This window comes from Leuciscus leuciscus, assembly GCF_965113295.1.
Source record: "Leuciscus leuciscus genome assembly, chromosome: 4".
Lineage (NCBI taxonomy): Eukaryota > Metazoa > Chordata > Actinopteri > Cypriniformes > Leuciscidae > Leuciscus > Leuciscus leuciscus.
Genome location: NC_138728.1, coordinates 16,180,467 through 16,193,629, shown reverse-complemented (window position 1 = coordinate 16,193,629; position 13,163 = coordinate 16,180,467). Strand labels below are relative to the sequence as shown.

At 37.5% G+C, this 13,163-nt stretch overlaps 2 protein-coding genes across 8 annotated transcripts in view; one reads left to right on the top strand and one right to left on the bottom strand.

Annotated features, from left to right (window-relative positions):
• Positions 1 to 13,163, bottom strand: part of ccdc146 (coiled-coil domain containing 146) — a 63,568-nt gene that overhangs the window by 8,484 nt on the left and 41,921 nt on the right. For 4 of the 7 annotated variants that reach the window (XM_082167804.1, XM_082167801.1, XM_082167800.1 and 1 more), the window contains 10 exons: positions 7,303 to 7,595; positions 5,397 to 5,454; positions 4,905 to 5,081; positions 4,750 to 4,823; positions 4,436 to 4,663; positions 1,900 to 2,086; positions 1,257 to 1,349; positions 964 to 1,134; positions 515 to 603; positions 135 to 299 (listed from right to left, as the gene is read on the bottom strand). In XM_082167804.1, the coding sequence (XP_082023930.1) occupies positions 135 to 299; positions 515 to 603; positions 964 to 1,134; positions 1,257 to 1,349; positions 1,900 to 2,086; positions 4,436 to 4,663; positions 4,750 to 4,823; positions 4,905 to 5,081; positions 5,397 to 5,454; positions 7,303 to 7,595 (1,535 nt within the window). Of the gene's footprint in view, positions 1 to 134; positions 300 to 514; positions 604 to 963; positions 1,135 to 1,256; positions 1,350 to 1,899; positions 2,087 to 4,435; positions 4,664 to 4,749; positions 4,824 to 4,904; positions 5,082 to 5,396; positions 5,455 to 7,302; positions 7,596 to 7,742; positions 9,411 to 13,163 lie in introns of those variants that run through there. The other 3 variants (XM_082167802.1, XM_082167803.1, XM_082167799.1) reach the window with 3 other exon arrangements.
• fgl2a (fibrinogen-like 2a) lies at positions 9,455 to 12,969 on the top strand. The gene is made up of 2 exons (XM_082167844.1): positions 9,455 to 10,187; positions 11,390 to 12,969. The coding sequence occupies exons 1-2, from the start codon at positions 9,539 to 9,541 to the stop codon at positions 12,100 to 12,102; spliced, it is 1,362 nt and encodes a 453-aa protein (XP_082023970.1). The 5' UTR covers positions 9,455 to 9,538; the 3' UTR covers positions 12,103 to 12,969.

Below are 13,163 nucleotides of genomic sequence, written 5' to 3'. Positions count from 1 at the left end.
GGAATCTCTGTGTGAAAGGGGCTTAATATAGTTAATTAATGTTAACAAATGAAACTTGTAAAGCGTTACCCGATATCTTATGATGTGTGGTGCAAAGATAAAATACTAGGCATGTAACGTGATAGCTAAGGTACTTGTCTTTGTTGATAGTAATCAAGTGCAGATTTTTTTTATTTTCTTCCAGGATATCCAGCTTCTCTTTCATCTCTGCCAGGTTCTGGTTTGAGATGTAGATCAGGCTCAGGTATTTGTTCCGCTCAGCCTTGGTGACTTCATACAGCTTAGCAAACACACCCAGCCTGGTGAGGGTAAGATTGGATTTAAGAATGCATTTACTGAGCAGACTATAGGCTAACAAAGTGGATTCATTCTAAATCAGGTAAAAGAGCCAGTTTTTTTCTGTTTGAATAATAGGAAAAATGAACATAACAATAAGAAAAAATTAAGTATTTTGCTTGTATTTTAGTTCAATTTAATCCCATATATACAGTTCATGCCAATCTCCAGTAAGTACCTTGAATGGGTCTCTTGAGTCTGTTTCAAGTGTTCTTGAATAACCATTCCTTTCCCCTGCAGATCTTGTTTGGAGCGCTTATATTTTAGCTGCAACGATATTCATATCAATCACCAAGCATTAATACATAGTTTACTCAACCTCATGTTGTTCCAAACCAGCATGAGAAAAAGACAGAAGTTTAAATCAACGTAGACTTAAACTAACACATATAATTAGAATATAGCAATTTTATTGTAATTTTATAGTGTTTTTTGCATACTTAATTTTGTAAGTAAATCATACAGGTTTGGAATGACATGAGGGTGAGTAAATGCTACAGGATGTAATTTATAGTTAAAAATCAATAAGTTGGTTGCTCTCATAGTTTGATGTATTTGAGCTCAGAAATAAAATTCAGTGATGCTGATGTAACTGTTTTGGATTGAGTTGTACATAAAGGGATTAACCTGCACTTTGAGCAGATCATGGCTCTTCTGCTCTCTCTCATCTGCTTTGATGAGTATGAGATGATGAAGGTGATGAAGCTCATCTCTACACCGATAGGACTCTTTAATTAAAGCCTGTTCCTGCTCCACACGCTCTTGAACCAGCTGGACCTTCAGCCCTGCCATAGATTGCTACTCACAAACACACACACGCACAAGCACACACATTAAACATACAAATGTGATACTGAATCTTGCCAAACAGTTCATAGATAATGTAAACTTCAAGCCACTTGTCATAATGTGCATGGTACCTTGCTAATCAAACTGCGTTTTAGGTTTTCCACTTCCTTTTCCAGATCTTTTCTTTTCTGCAACAAGCTGTCACCTTCTGGGACTGTGTCTCTCTGCACAAAAAATTTACATATATGAAATAACTATAAAATAATTAGCATGATGTTGTTTAAAATAGTTTATAGAGTACAGCTTGTTACTTCCCAAAAGTTTCATATCTATGATTAAAAAAGTAATTTTGGGGGGCTTTTTCCATTTGAATGAAAAAGACAGTTAAAAATCAGACAGGAAATTATAGGGGAGCACTAGTGCTGCAATAAACACCAGACCACGTCTATGACACAATTAAAATCTTTAAAATCCAAAGGAACTAATAGTTCCTGTTATTATATGATTCATCAGTCTTTCCGTACATAACGTGAGAAAGAAATGCTTCCACAGCAGTTCTGAAATGCAGAACATCACAAAATATTTGTCTGTAGTAATTGTTTTAAATGTTGCAAAATCTGTAAACCCTGGAAAATCCTCTTACAGTATGATGTTTGATAATTTATATTATTATAATTTTTTTTATTAGGATTGAGTGTGGGTGAAAATATTGTATCTACATGTGGGCTTCTAGATGTATATACGTATAAGAAACTAGATTTTGTTTTGGTTCACCTGAGCCTGGGTCCTCTCACGCTGCTGTTGAGTTTCAGCGAGAGAGTCGCTGGCATGTTTCAGCTGCAGTTCATTCCTCTTCAGGATTTGCATAAGTTTGTCTTTCAGCTGTGTATCTCGGGCCAGTTTGTCATGTAGAGACTTGCACTCAGCAACAATCTCTTCCATTTTGATCTCCAGCAGACCCCTGTAGTCCAAAACAATTAATACAGTAGATTTAAAAAAATTTTAAATGATTATTTTGGCTATAGACGTTTACCCAACTATGATGACTTCCGCTGAAATGTGAAAAGGGTGCACTAATTACATAAGGGGCTTTCGCACCTGGTAGTTCTAGGAACTTAGTTCTAGGAACTAGCCACCAGAATGGTTCCCCGAGAACTAATGGTTCCCTTAGGAACGTTTTTCTGGTTGCATTTTCACCGCCAGCAGGAACTCTAAATTGACGTAAGCCGTGCTTGTTGCTGTGACTTTTATTCTGACGATGCGGCAGAACTTTATTTTGATGGTGTTGAGGACGCAAGAGTCTGAGCTCACAGTGCTCGCATTCTCCGTGTTCATTAGTTTATGATCTGTCTAACAGTCCTGTCTAATACGTTATTGGATAGAACTGTTATACATATAAAGTAGACATGTGAAAAGGCATTAGCGTTGCCGTGTGGTTGATGTCCAGTGTTGCTGGCTGAACAGAAATATATAATCATGTTTCGCTTGGTCCCCTCAAAGTTGCGTTGGATTTTCTCCTCAGCGTAAAGGTTAAGAGGCCCATCTATCACTGTATTCATGGGCGTAGATTACGCGGGGGACGTGTCCCCCCCACTTTTTATAAAATGTAAATTCGTCCCCCGCACTTTTTCATAGGGCAAGTGTGTCCACAACAAGCTGAGGTTTTCGCGGGTATGTATAGCCTACATCGAGATTTAAAATCCAAAGAGTCAAGTCTATCTACATACGTGACTTTCACGTTTCCATGGTAATCAGTCACTCGTGCATCACGACACGCCCATGCTCGCACCCGCGCCCAATCCATTTTTTTCATAGAGGTCGCAATGAGTTCAAAACGACAACAAACTCTTCAGTCTTCACTCGATCCTTTTTCACGAAAAAGTCAAGCGCTGTAAGTAAGTTGTCATGTGGTATCTGAATTGTGTTGCACAATGATGAATAACTCTGCCTATTTCTCTTGTTGAATAATTAACAAGTTTTGTTGTAAATTGAAAATATTCACTACCCGCACAAACGTGCGTTTATTTTCAATCTTTTTTTATTCGTTATGTCTTTTATTTTCACAGATGTTATCAAAGCCCTTCAAATTAGAATAAACATGGTGATTGTTAGCCTAATGCTGAATTTGTATTTTCATAACAGCCTGCTTGAATCAGGCAGCGTTGTAACGTGTACATGATGACAAACTTTAAGTTATCTTGAAAAAGCCTAACCAGAAAGTTTGAAGTAGTTTTAAATGCTTGAAGTTTGAAGGTTTTCAATTGGAAAGTTTTAGTTTAGTAAGACAGACAGGCAGATAGATAGATAGATAGATAGATAGATAGATAGATAATAATATTAATAATAAATAGGGAATCACAGATAATGCAAGGATGATTCTGATTTAATTTAATTTAATGTTAAGTGGCGATTGATAGCCTATAGTTGATAAGAATACACTGACGGTAACAAAGTTTCAATTTGAAATGAAAGATGGAGCATAGGCTACATTTAATAAAATTAAGGAAAAAATGCCCTTTATAAAGGTAAAAAACGTATTCTGATAAGAATGTTTTCCAACAGTGATGTAATAATTGTAGTTTGAATAATTGTAATGTGATGATCAAATATCATAGGTTTGGGCGGTTGGCGGGTGGATTATTTATTTTTAACAGCAGATTCGGGTGACTCAAAGTGCACCAGATTAATGCATTTATCTTTAAAATGTACAAATTTTCTTCCAGGGGGGCATGCCCCCGGACCCCCCTAGGGGTACCGAGCTCCACCCACAAACACAGTAGGCTATATGATGGTCTATGAAAAATACAAATTTTATTATCTTATTATTAAAATGCATGATCAGGATTTTACCACTTCCGCCTAGTTTTGAGCCAGGAAAAACCCTGCGTGCAATATAAAGTAATGAACATCGTTCTTTCTTTCTGTTTTATTGCTTTAAAAATAAATAGCATATTAAGCCAATTAAGCAAAAACCTGTCAACAAAAGTCTGAAAAAAACTGGTATTACACTTGACATTCTGTCCCCCCAGCCCGTTCTCATCCCAAGGCGTCATATTCCTACTCTGAAGTAGGTGCTAAATTAGTTCCACCAAAGGGAGTTCCTAGAACCTGCGGTGCGAACACAGCAAAATCCGGGTACTTCTGCCAATAGTTCTAGGAACTATGAAAAGGTTTCTCCCGTGCGGAAGCCCCTATATTTTAAAATGGGTACTTCTGAAGTGTCTTTATCTCATAAACAGTTTGGGTGCCTTCTGATTTGAATCTGAAACCATTTGGCATTAAAGTGTGAGAAACGGTGTGAGATTATGACCTTTCATCCATGAAGATGGCCTCTTTTTCCTTGGTCATCTGCAGTTCACTGAGAAGTCTATCTTGTCTGTTCTCTGCAGCCACCAGCTGAGCCTTGTGGCCTGCCAGTTCTCGTACCACCTCCCTTTGGACCTCCTTCACGTTCTCGCACTTTGCCTTCATCTTCTGCTGATGCTCTATATGCTCCATACGATGTTGCTCAATTATTGCTACCTGCTTCTCCAGCTCCCTATGACACACAAATAGATACAGTGCAGATTAGTCAGTCAAATAGAGCCAGTGCTTTGCGTAACTTGACTATAACAAGCCACATACGATTTCTTGCGGGTGACCCTGTCGATCTCCTTTCCCAGCTGAACAGGTATGAAAAGCACCTGAGCCAGCTCAGCCTGGTAAAAGACATTTTTAACATTTGAAATCCCCATCCTAAATACTCCAGCCCACAGTAGTCATTGACAGGTCTTGCTTACCTCATTGCTCTCAACACGATCTTTTAAATCCTCCAGCTCATTTTGTTCCATCTTTATATGTTTCTGTTGAGTCTCCAAGCTCTCATTTAAAGTCCACACTTCCTGTCTAAGATGAACCACCTCTTTCCTTACCTCCTCACAACTGTTCTTCAGGTCTATGTACCTATTTTCTAGCTCCTGAGTGAGGACATACACAGACATACATATGATTTTGATCAACTTTGATTAGGATTATTATTGATTAGGATTATATGACTGATTTATAGATATTGAAATGAATTCATAAGTACAAAAAGATGTAATATAAAATAAAAACGGAATGTTTTTGTGTGATTTTCGACAGGAACTTTCTTGAGTTTTAGATGAAGTAGATGGATTTTACTAATCATTTGTTTTGTGTTTTTAAGTATTTGGTATCCCTAGTGATGAGCATGAATTGCCTGGAAAACCCAATGATGTATTAATGGCCCATCATGGCCCAACGATACTTACAGCCCGTTTAGGTTGTTCTTGGTATTCTTTCTCAAGACAGAGCTTCTCCTCTTCGAGACTAAAAAGGAGAAATACAATTCTGTGAAACAAACTTTATGCATTTTATTGAAATCAGGACGTGAAGCAATTCATGCAAAAAGGAACTCAAATACGTGAGATATAAATGTGGCTTTAAGAAGTACAAAATTTACACGATAAGCACAAAGAATATTTCACAATTATACATTTGTGGCTAGGGTTATTGAATATTGTAAATTAAGCTGTGCAAAAACTTGAAGCCACATGAACAAATATTCTAGCTGAGCATTAGCACTGCTGTCAGTGTGAGCTGGACTGTCCCATCAAAAAAAGAGATTACAGTGAGCAAAAGTATGCTGTGCAAGGTGAATCCATGTCAGTTTGGCTAAGGATGAAGGATCCGCTCAGGACATAGCCACATGTGCAGAAACTACATCTGGCTGTAATATGCCTGCTGTATGAATGCTTAGAGGGTTAGTTCACGTAGTGTAATAGCGCAGCCAGCATAACACGCATCACACACATGACCAGCGTCGGCCAATAGTGAGCCTACGTTCTGACGTACAACCCAGAAGTGCTGTGCTGTTACACTACGTGAACTCACTCAGAGGCCCACACAGAAGAAAATTAATAGTTTAATAAAGTCGTTATTTTTGTTTTTTTTTGGCACACAAAAAGTATTCTCGTCACTTGAAAAACTTAAGGTTGAGCCACTGTAGTCACCTGGACTATTTTAACGATTTCTAACGAAGGAGTGAGCCAGCTCTCATATTTCATCAAAAATATCTTAATTTGTGTTCTGAAGATGAACGAAAGTCTTACAGGGTTGGAACAACATGAGGGTGAGTAATTACAGACATAATGTTCATTTTTGGGTGAACTAACCCTTTAACTATCCAATTGATACAGTATACATAAAATATATCTCTAGTACAATAGTTCTGAAATAAATGCTGTTTTTTTTTATTTATTTTTTTATGTTCTATTCATCAAAAAAAATCTGAATCATGTGAGAATCTTTTTTTTTTTTTCTTGATTAATGTCTGTTGAAAATTCGGCTTTGCCAAAAAAATTACATTTCAAAATATATTAAAATAGAAGACAGTTATTATTATATAATATTTCACAATATTATTGTTATACAGTATTTAATGTATTTTTTATCAAATAAATGCAGCCTGGGTGAGCATAAGACAAAAAAAGCGGTACTGTACATTATTAAATATAGCAGAAACACTTCCCAAGTCTGGTGAAAACCACCAGCTACATCAAAAGAATTGCAGATAGTTTTAAATAAGGTATAAATTATACCAAATATCATGACATAACTTTATTTTTTATTTTAATCCATAATTTTCCCCCACACTGCTGGTTTGACTTTGATTTTCTGTTATTGAAGCGAGACTACTGAAGCACTTATTAAATTACAAAATTAATGTTAACACAATCAGTTAATCTACTGTTTGCGCTTTTTGTCAGTAACAAATATTTAATTTTTAGGGATGTTTAACGAGTTAATATATAATGTAATGTTAGCACTGAGGTTTTGGTATTAGACTTTGGTATCCCCTCACTTTAAAAATACTTGATGAAGTAGCTTTTGCCCTATTTCAAAGTTATACACAAATGCTTTTTGCACAAGTCACTGAGAAAAATGTCAGCAAACACTGACCAGCAGCAGTGTGGGCCGTGACTCAGCACTTTTGGAGGAAAGACAACATTTCTGGACACAGGGCGGCAAGTCAAGAAGCCAAGGTAAAGTGGCTTGGAGTCAATGCCTTTTGGTTTGCACAGAGCAAGTCTTCAATAACATATCTTCTTTCTGCATGTTTTACATGGAGCTTAAGCAGAGCCACACAACTTGATGTGGTCATGCAGAGAATCTTACCACTCCAACTGGAACTGTATCTGATCATCTCTTTCTTCATCCTCCTTCAGCTGGTTGTAGTACTGCAGAAGTGTCTGTTTCAGTCTGCTGGCCTCTGTGTCCGGTCCTTCAGGAAACAGCTCGGCCTTCTCCAAATCCTGCCTCTGCTGTTCCAGCTCGGTGCGTAAGGCCTTCGCCTCCAACAGCAGATGCATTTCTGATTCCTGAGAACTTCTCATAGTTTCATGCAAGAAGTTGAAACTGGCCCTAAGACGAGCCACTTTCTCCCCACTGACCTTTCCCATGGAGAACAGCTGAAGACAAAGATGAAAAAGAACTATCAATGATCCAACAGCCAAATAATCATTAGCCTAAATGCATTTAAAAGCTAAACGGGTTCATGGGGATTTGCTGGGACTCATTTCAGGTGTTTTAGAGTGGATTACATTACATTAACTTACATTTGAACTCCAGCATGGAAAGCCAGGATCTAAGCTTTGAGTGTTGTTTATCTGACCACTGAAGTTGAAGTTTTCTATATAAGCATCTCTGATAATTAAAAGAAAGTCTGAACGTGTGTTTTTATCCTTTATAGTGGAGACAAACAAACTAAACATGAGGTTGGAGAGATTGTACTCTAGATTTGCAGTAAATATCTTCCAGATTTAAAAATGTGATGCTTGCTGTTCAGGGCTTGGATCCATCTAATGTTGAAAGTCGCTATGATGTAGGCTAAGTTTAATTTCACTTACAGACAATACACAAATGAAAAACAGGCTCTCTGAGATGCACTGACTGTTAAATATGTTTGTACTATCTTAAGATGCAGTCACAATTTCAAGATATTGGCAAAATTTCGTGGACAAAAATTGTCAATAATGTAGCGATGCATGAAGCACATTTCACACAGCTCACTTTCACACCAAACAGTGTGGAAATCTTTCGTCTTTACAAGAAATTCCAGATGGCAAGGATTCCTATTGAAATTATTCTATTTTGCCTTGAAAATGTGACTACACCTTCATGGTCATCTCTAATTTTCACAATCAAAGACTTTCGTCATAATGTTACAAAAATTTAATTCGCTAGAAAGTTGACATTTACTGGACATTTATCTTAAAAAGCAGCTTGTGCTTTATCAGTTCCTATATTATAGCACTTCTATTCTGAGACTTCCTGCATCAAGCCAAGGCAGGAGTCTAAAGTTGGTTACTGTGAAGTTTATGGGAAATCATGAGGAACACATGTGGAGGACCAGCTTTGAAGTGAGACACTGGAGCACATTTTACAATAGGCAGCTTGGATAACATTTCTCTGTGCTGATCTAGTAGGGAAAAACAAAAGAACAGACTTTAATTTCTGTAGAAAATTGCAGCACCAATTCAGTGCAGAAATAAAGAAAATAAAAAACTGAAGCTATTTCTGGCAGACGACTGCTCACATCTGCACACGATTAAATAAATACTAGTTTCTTTATTACAACAAAGTCCCAAACAAAGCTTGTTTGTATTACAGCCAATACTACAGTAAAATGTAGCTTTCTGACAACACATGATCCTATGCCAATACAAACACATTAGCAATACGTAATGTAAACACAATGACAGCAATAAATGAATGATGACAGAACACCACAGCATTTACAGGAATAAATAGAAAGAAATATGACTGTTTCATTTTAAATGAATAGTTCACTCAAAAGTTAACATTCTGTCATTATTTATTCCCCCTCATGTTGTTTCAAACCTCTTTGGCTTTCTTTCTTTCTTTTAGTTAAAACATTCTTCAAAAGTCTGAAGAATAACTGAAAAAACAGTTGAAACATTCGTGTTTTCTTTTCCACAGAAGAAAGAGAGTCCGGTTAGGAACGACATGAGGGTGAGTTAGTACATTTTTGAGTAAAATCTGATTCTGACTTAATGTAAAACATCATCAATTGCCTTCACAGCACTAAACTGCTCACCTGGTTTATCTGACTCACTGAATCTTTCATTAAACTCAAGGTTAAAATTAAAGAAAAATATCATGAGTCATAGTGCTGTTTTAAGAGAAAGGGTGAGAGGTCCTTTATCCACCAAATTCTTCCTGCGTTGATGTCGATTATGCAATGCACTGCTGCCCCACCCACACTTTCGTTCTCTCTCTCTCTCTCTCTCTCTCTCTCTCTCTCTCCTCTGATATTAATGGCAAAGCTGTTGCACTTTGACGCAGTTCTCTTCTATCCTCTCTCTCAGTTTGGATCACTGTTTTTGAGACCATGAAACTGGTGTATGTGTGCTGTTCTCTGCTGATAACGGTCTGGCAGGAGGTAGAGGCTTCTGGTAGTGGCCCTTCTGGGGTTCTAGACAGGGTGTCTGGAAGTTCCAGCTGCTCCCAGGTGAGACTGAAACCAGCTGGGCAGTGTGAAGATGAGGAGGAGTGCCCATATCAGATTCAAATACCACCGCTGACCATACAGCTTCCCAAGCAATTCCGACTACTGGAGAAGACCATGAAGGAGCTGCAAAGCTTGAAGGAGACAGTAAACAGGTTGAAGAGCTCCTGTCTGGTGTGCAGCTCGCAGCAAGTGGACCCCAACTTGCAAAAGGACAGTGGAGACCCTCCAACAAACATCGCAGAGGAGAGTCGAGGGGAAACCAGCAAGAGAGTCTACCAGAACGGGAACGACAGCGATAATAGCATTAATGTACAAGAAATGCAGGTAAAGATGAACCGCATGTCTAACAGCCTGAAGAACGCACGTGTGCAGATTAACTCCCTTCAGGGACGTCTGGAGGGACTTAACCTCCTCAGTCAGCAAAATGTGGTGGAAATAGTGGACAGAAAAGTTGAGAACATCACCGGGATGGTCAACAAAATTAGCAGCACCTGCACCTCAAATTGTCCAGGTCAACCTCTTTCTCAAAGTAAGTTAAATAAGTAATTTTTGCAGTCATAATATTATAATATAACATACATTATAATACTATGTATTATTTTACATATTTTTTAGAGCTGTCAAATAGATTCATCGTGATTAATCGTATCTAACATAAAAGTTTGATATATGTGCATATATGTGTGTGTGTATGTGTATAAATATACATACACACACACACACACACACACACATATATATATATATATATATATATTATTATTATTATATATACACCCATATATTATATAAACAAAAACTTTTATGTTAGATGTGATTAATCAATTTGACCACTAATACTTTTATATTATTGTATATACATTTTTATTATATTTAAAAAATATATACCTACTACCATTCATTATTACTCCAGCCTTAATCATTCTAATATGCTGGTTTGTTGCTCAAAAATAATTATTATCAATGTTGAAAACAGCTGTGCTGCTTAATATTTTTGTGGAAACTGTGAGGAAAGCAGGATTCTTTGATTTTAAAAAAAGAGCAAAAGAACAGTATTTATTTGAAATAGAAATGGCGTTAACTTTTTTAGGACATGCAGAACTGGGGTAAACTAGAGAATAATTTAGACCATTTACAAAGAAGTACCTTAATGAATGCTTTCAAGCTGCCACCTCAAACAGAGGCTATCGCATTGAAGTTTCTTCTGTTTAATATTAAGCAAGTTGCCTGCCAGGAGAGAGGCTTCTGCAGGAACAGTTTCGCAAATCCTCACTGAAATCTTCTGTCTCTTATTTCACAAATTTCAAAAATGAAAACCTGCTGCAGGAATCAGCCCTGGCCACAGAATCACATGATGATGAAATAAATCTAATAAACCCCACTGAACCAAATTATAGAGTCTTGGGTCATCTACACAATTTTATCAAGCATCACAAGAGAAACACAAATTTTTTTTATATATTTTATAAAGCTTTATATTTTAAACAGGGGTGTCCAATCCTGCTCCTGGAGGGCCACTGTCCTGGAAAGTTTAGCTCCAACCCCAATTAAACATACTTTAACCAGCTAATCATGGTCTTACTAGGCATACTAGAAACTTCCAGGCAGGTGTGTTGAGGCAAGACGGCCCTCAAGGAGCAGATATGGACACCCCTATTTTAAAATAAATAATCTTAAGCATCTGATGCATGTAAAGTTATAAAGCATGCTTAAAAATCTCTCTCTACACAGATCTCTTAAATTTCACTCCGAGAGACTGCTCTGACATCAGCGTGCTGTGGCACAGGACAAACGGGGTGTACAATGTGACCCCTGACCCCAGAAACGACAGCTTTGCAGTGTATTGTGAGATGGAGGCATTGGGTGGTGGGTGGACTGTCTTTCAGCATCGAATCAACGGCAGCGTGAGCTTCAACCGCACCTGGGCTGACTACAAGAAGGGCTTTGGTAACCCTAAAGGAGAGTTCTGGCTTGGGAATGATAAAATCCACTTGCTTACCAAATCCAAGGACATGATCCTCCGTATTGAGCTCGAAGACTTTGAGGGCACACGTGGGTATGCAAAGTACGAACAGTTCTACGTGTCGAATGAGTTCCTCCGTTATCGGCTGTCTATAAGTGGGTACTCTGGGACTGCTGGAAACGCTCTGCAATTTAGCAAACACTTCAACCATGATCAGAAATTCTTCACTACGCCGGACAGAGACAACGACATGTACCCCTCAGGGAACTGCGGGGCGTACTACGGATCGGGCTGGTGGTTTGATGCCTGCATGTCAGCAAACCTCAATGGCAAATACTACAAAGCAAAGTACAAAGGGAAGAGGGATGGGATCTTCTGGGGCTCGTGGCACAACCTGACTTCTGAGTACTACCCAACAAACTACAGACAAACTTTTAAAAATGTCAAAATGATGATGAGGCCAAAGAATTATGCACCCTAAGCCAAATTGTGTATAATTAAAGAATTATTTTGGGGGTAGTACTGATCCTCAAGAATAACTGATACATCACAAGTCCTCGGATATTAACAGAACTGCATTAAAAAATCTATAAAGCTCTGTATTTCAAATATTGGAAGCCATATAGGAATACAGTCCAGCTTCTATTCTAAATACCAGGACTTTGATTTATGGTCTCGTGTGTGTGTGTGTGTGTGTGTGTGTGTGTGTGTGTGTGTGTGTGTGTGTGTGTGTGTGTGTGTGTGTGTGTGTGTGTGTATGTGTGTGCGCTACTGCCATCTTCTGTTTAATTAGTTTACTACACCACAGCCTTTATATACTCCTGATAAGCTTTGTTTTTCTTTTGGTGGGAGTCATGGGACACATTGAGCAGCCTTTTAATGTGCTTTAATGTAATTATGCCCTTTAGTGCAAAATAAGTGATCCATTACTCCATTTTCCAGGAAGACTTTTTAAAATTTAAATGCAGAATTTTTTTTACAGAAAATTACTATTTAAAAAAAAAGTTTTATATAGATTGCCTGACAGCAAACAGACAGACTAAAGGCTGTTAAAAAGAAACTGTGACATTGAAGGAGGAAATGTACAGTATTTATTTTCAAAGCATGGGATAATTTCTTTTAAAGAATATTTTAAGTATTGCTGTGTGACTAGGCAGACCTTTATGAATGATTTTGTTGTTGTTTTCTTAAGAGTATGACATTAATAAATGTAGTTTTTTAATCATTATAAGCCTACTTTTTCAGAAAAAACTTTATATTGGAGAATTTATATCAAACATCTCAATTTGTGATTTTAAAGGTACATTCTGAATTTTTATGAAACAAATAAAACTAATCTAAACATTGAGAGTTGAATACTGTGGTTGATTCAAAGCTTTCTCACACAGTCAACCATCATCTGAGTGTTGCATTATGTTCTGTTTAGTGTTGTTTTCATGGACTTTCAGGGGGAGTGGGAAGGGGAGGCAACACCTTTTATTGCAATGTAAATGATTGATGATCGAAGCAAAAAGTTATGTTATTGACACAAAGAACTAACAA

Bases quoted from the DNA above. Each gene is read 5' to 3' on its own strand.
- fgl2a (XM_082167844.1), top strand. From the start codon at position 9,539: ATGAAACTGGTGTATGTGTGCTGTTCTCTGCTGATAACGGTCTGGCAG. The intron at 10,188-11,389 runs GTAAGTTAAATA...CTCTCTACACAG, and splicing joins AGGTCAACCTCTTTCTCAAA to ATCTCTTAAATTTCACTCCG.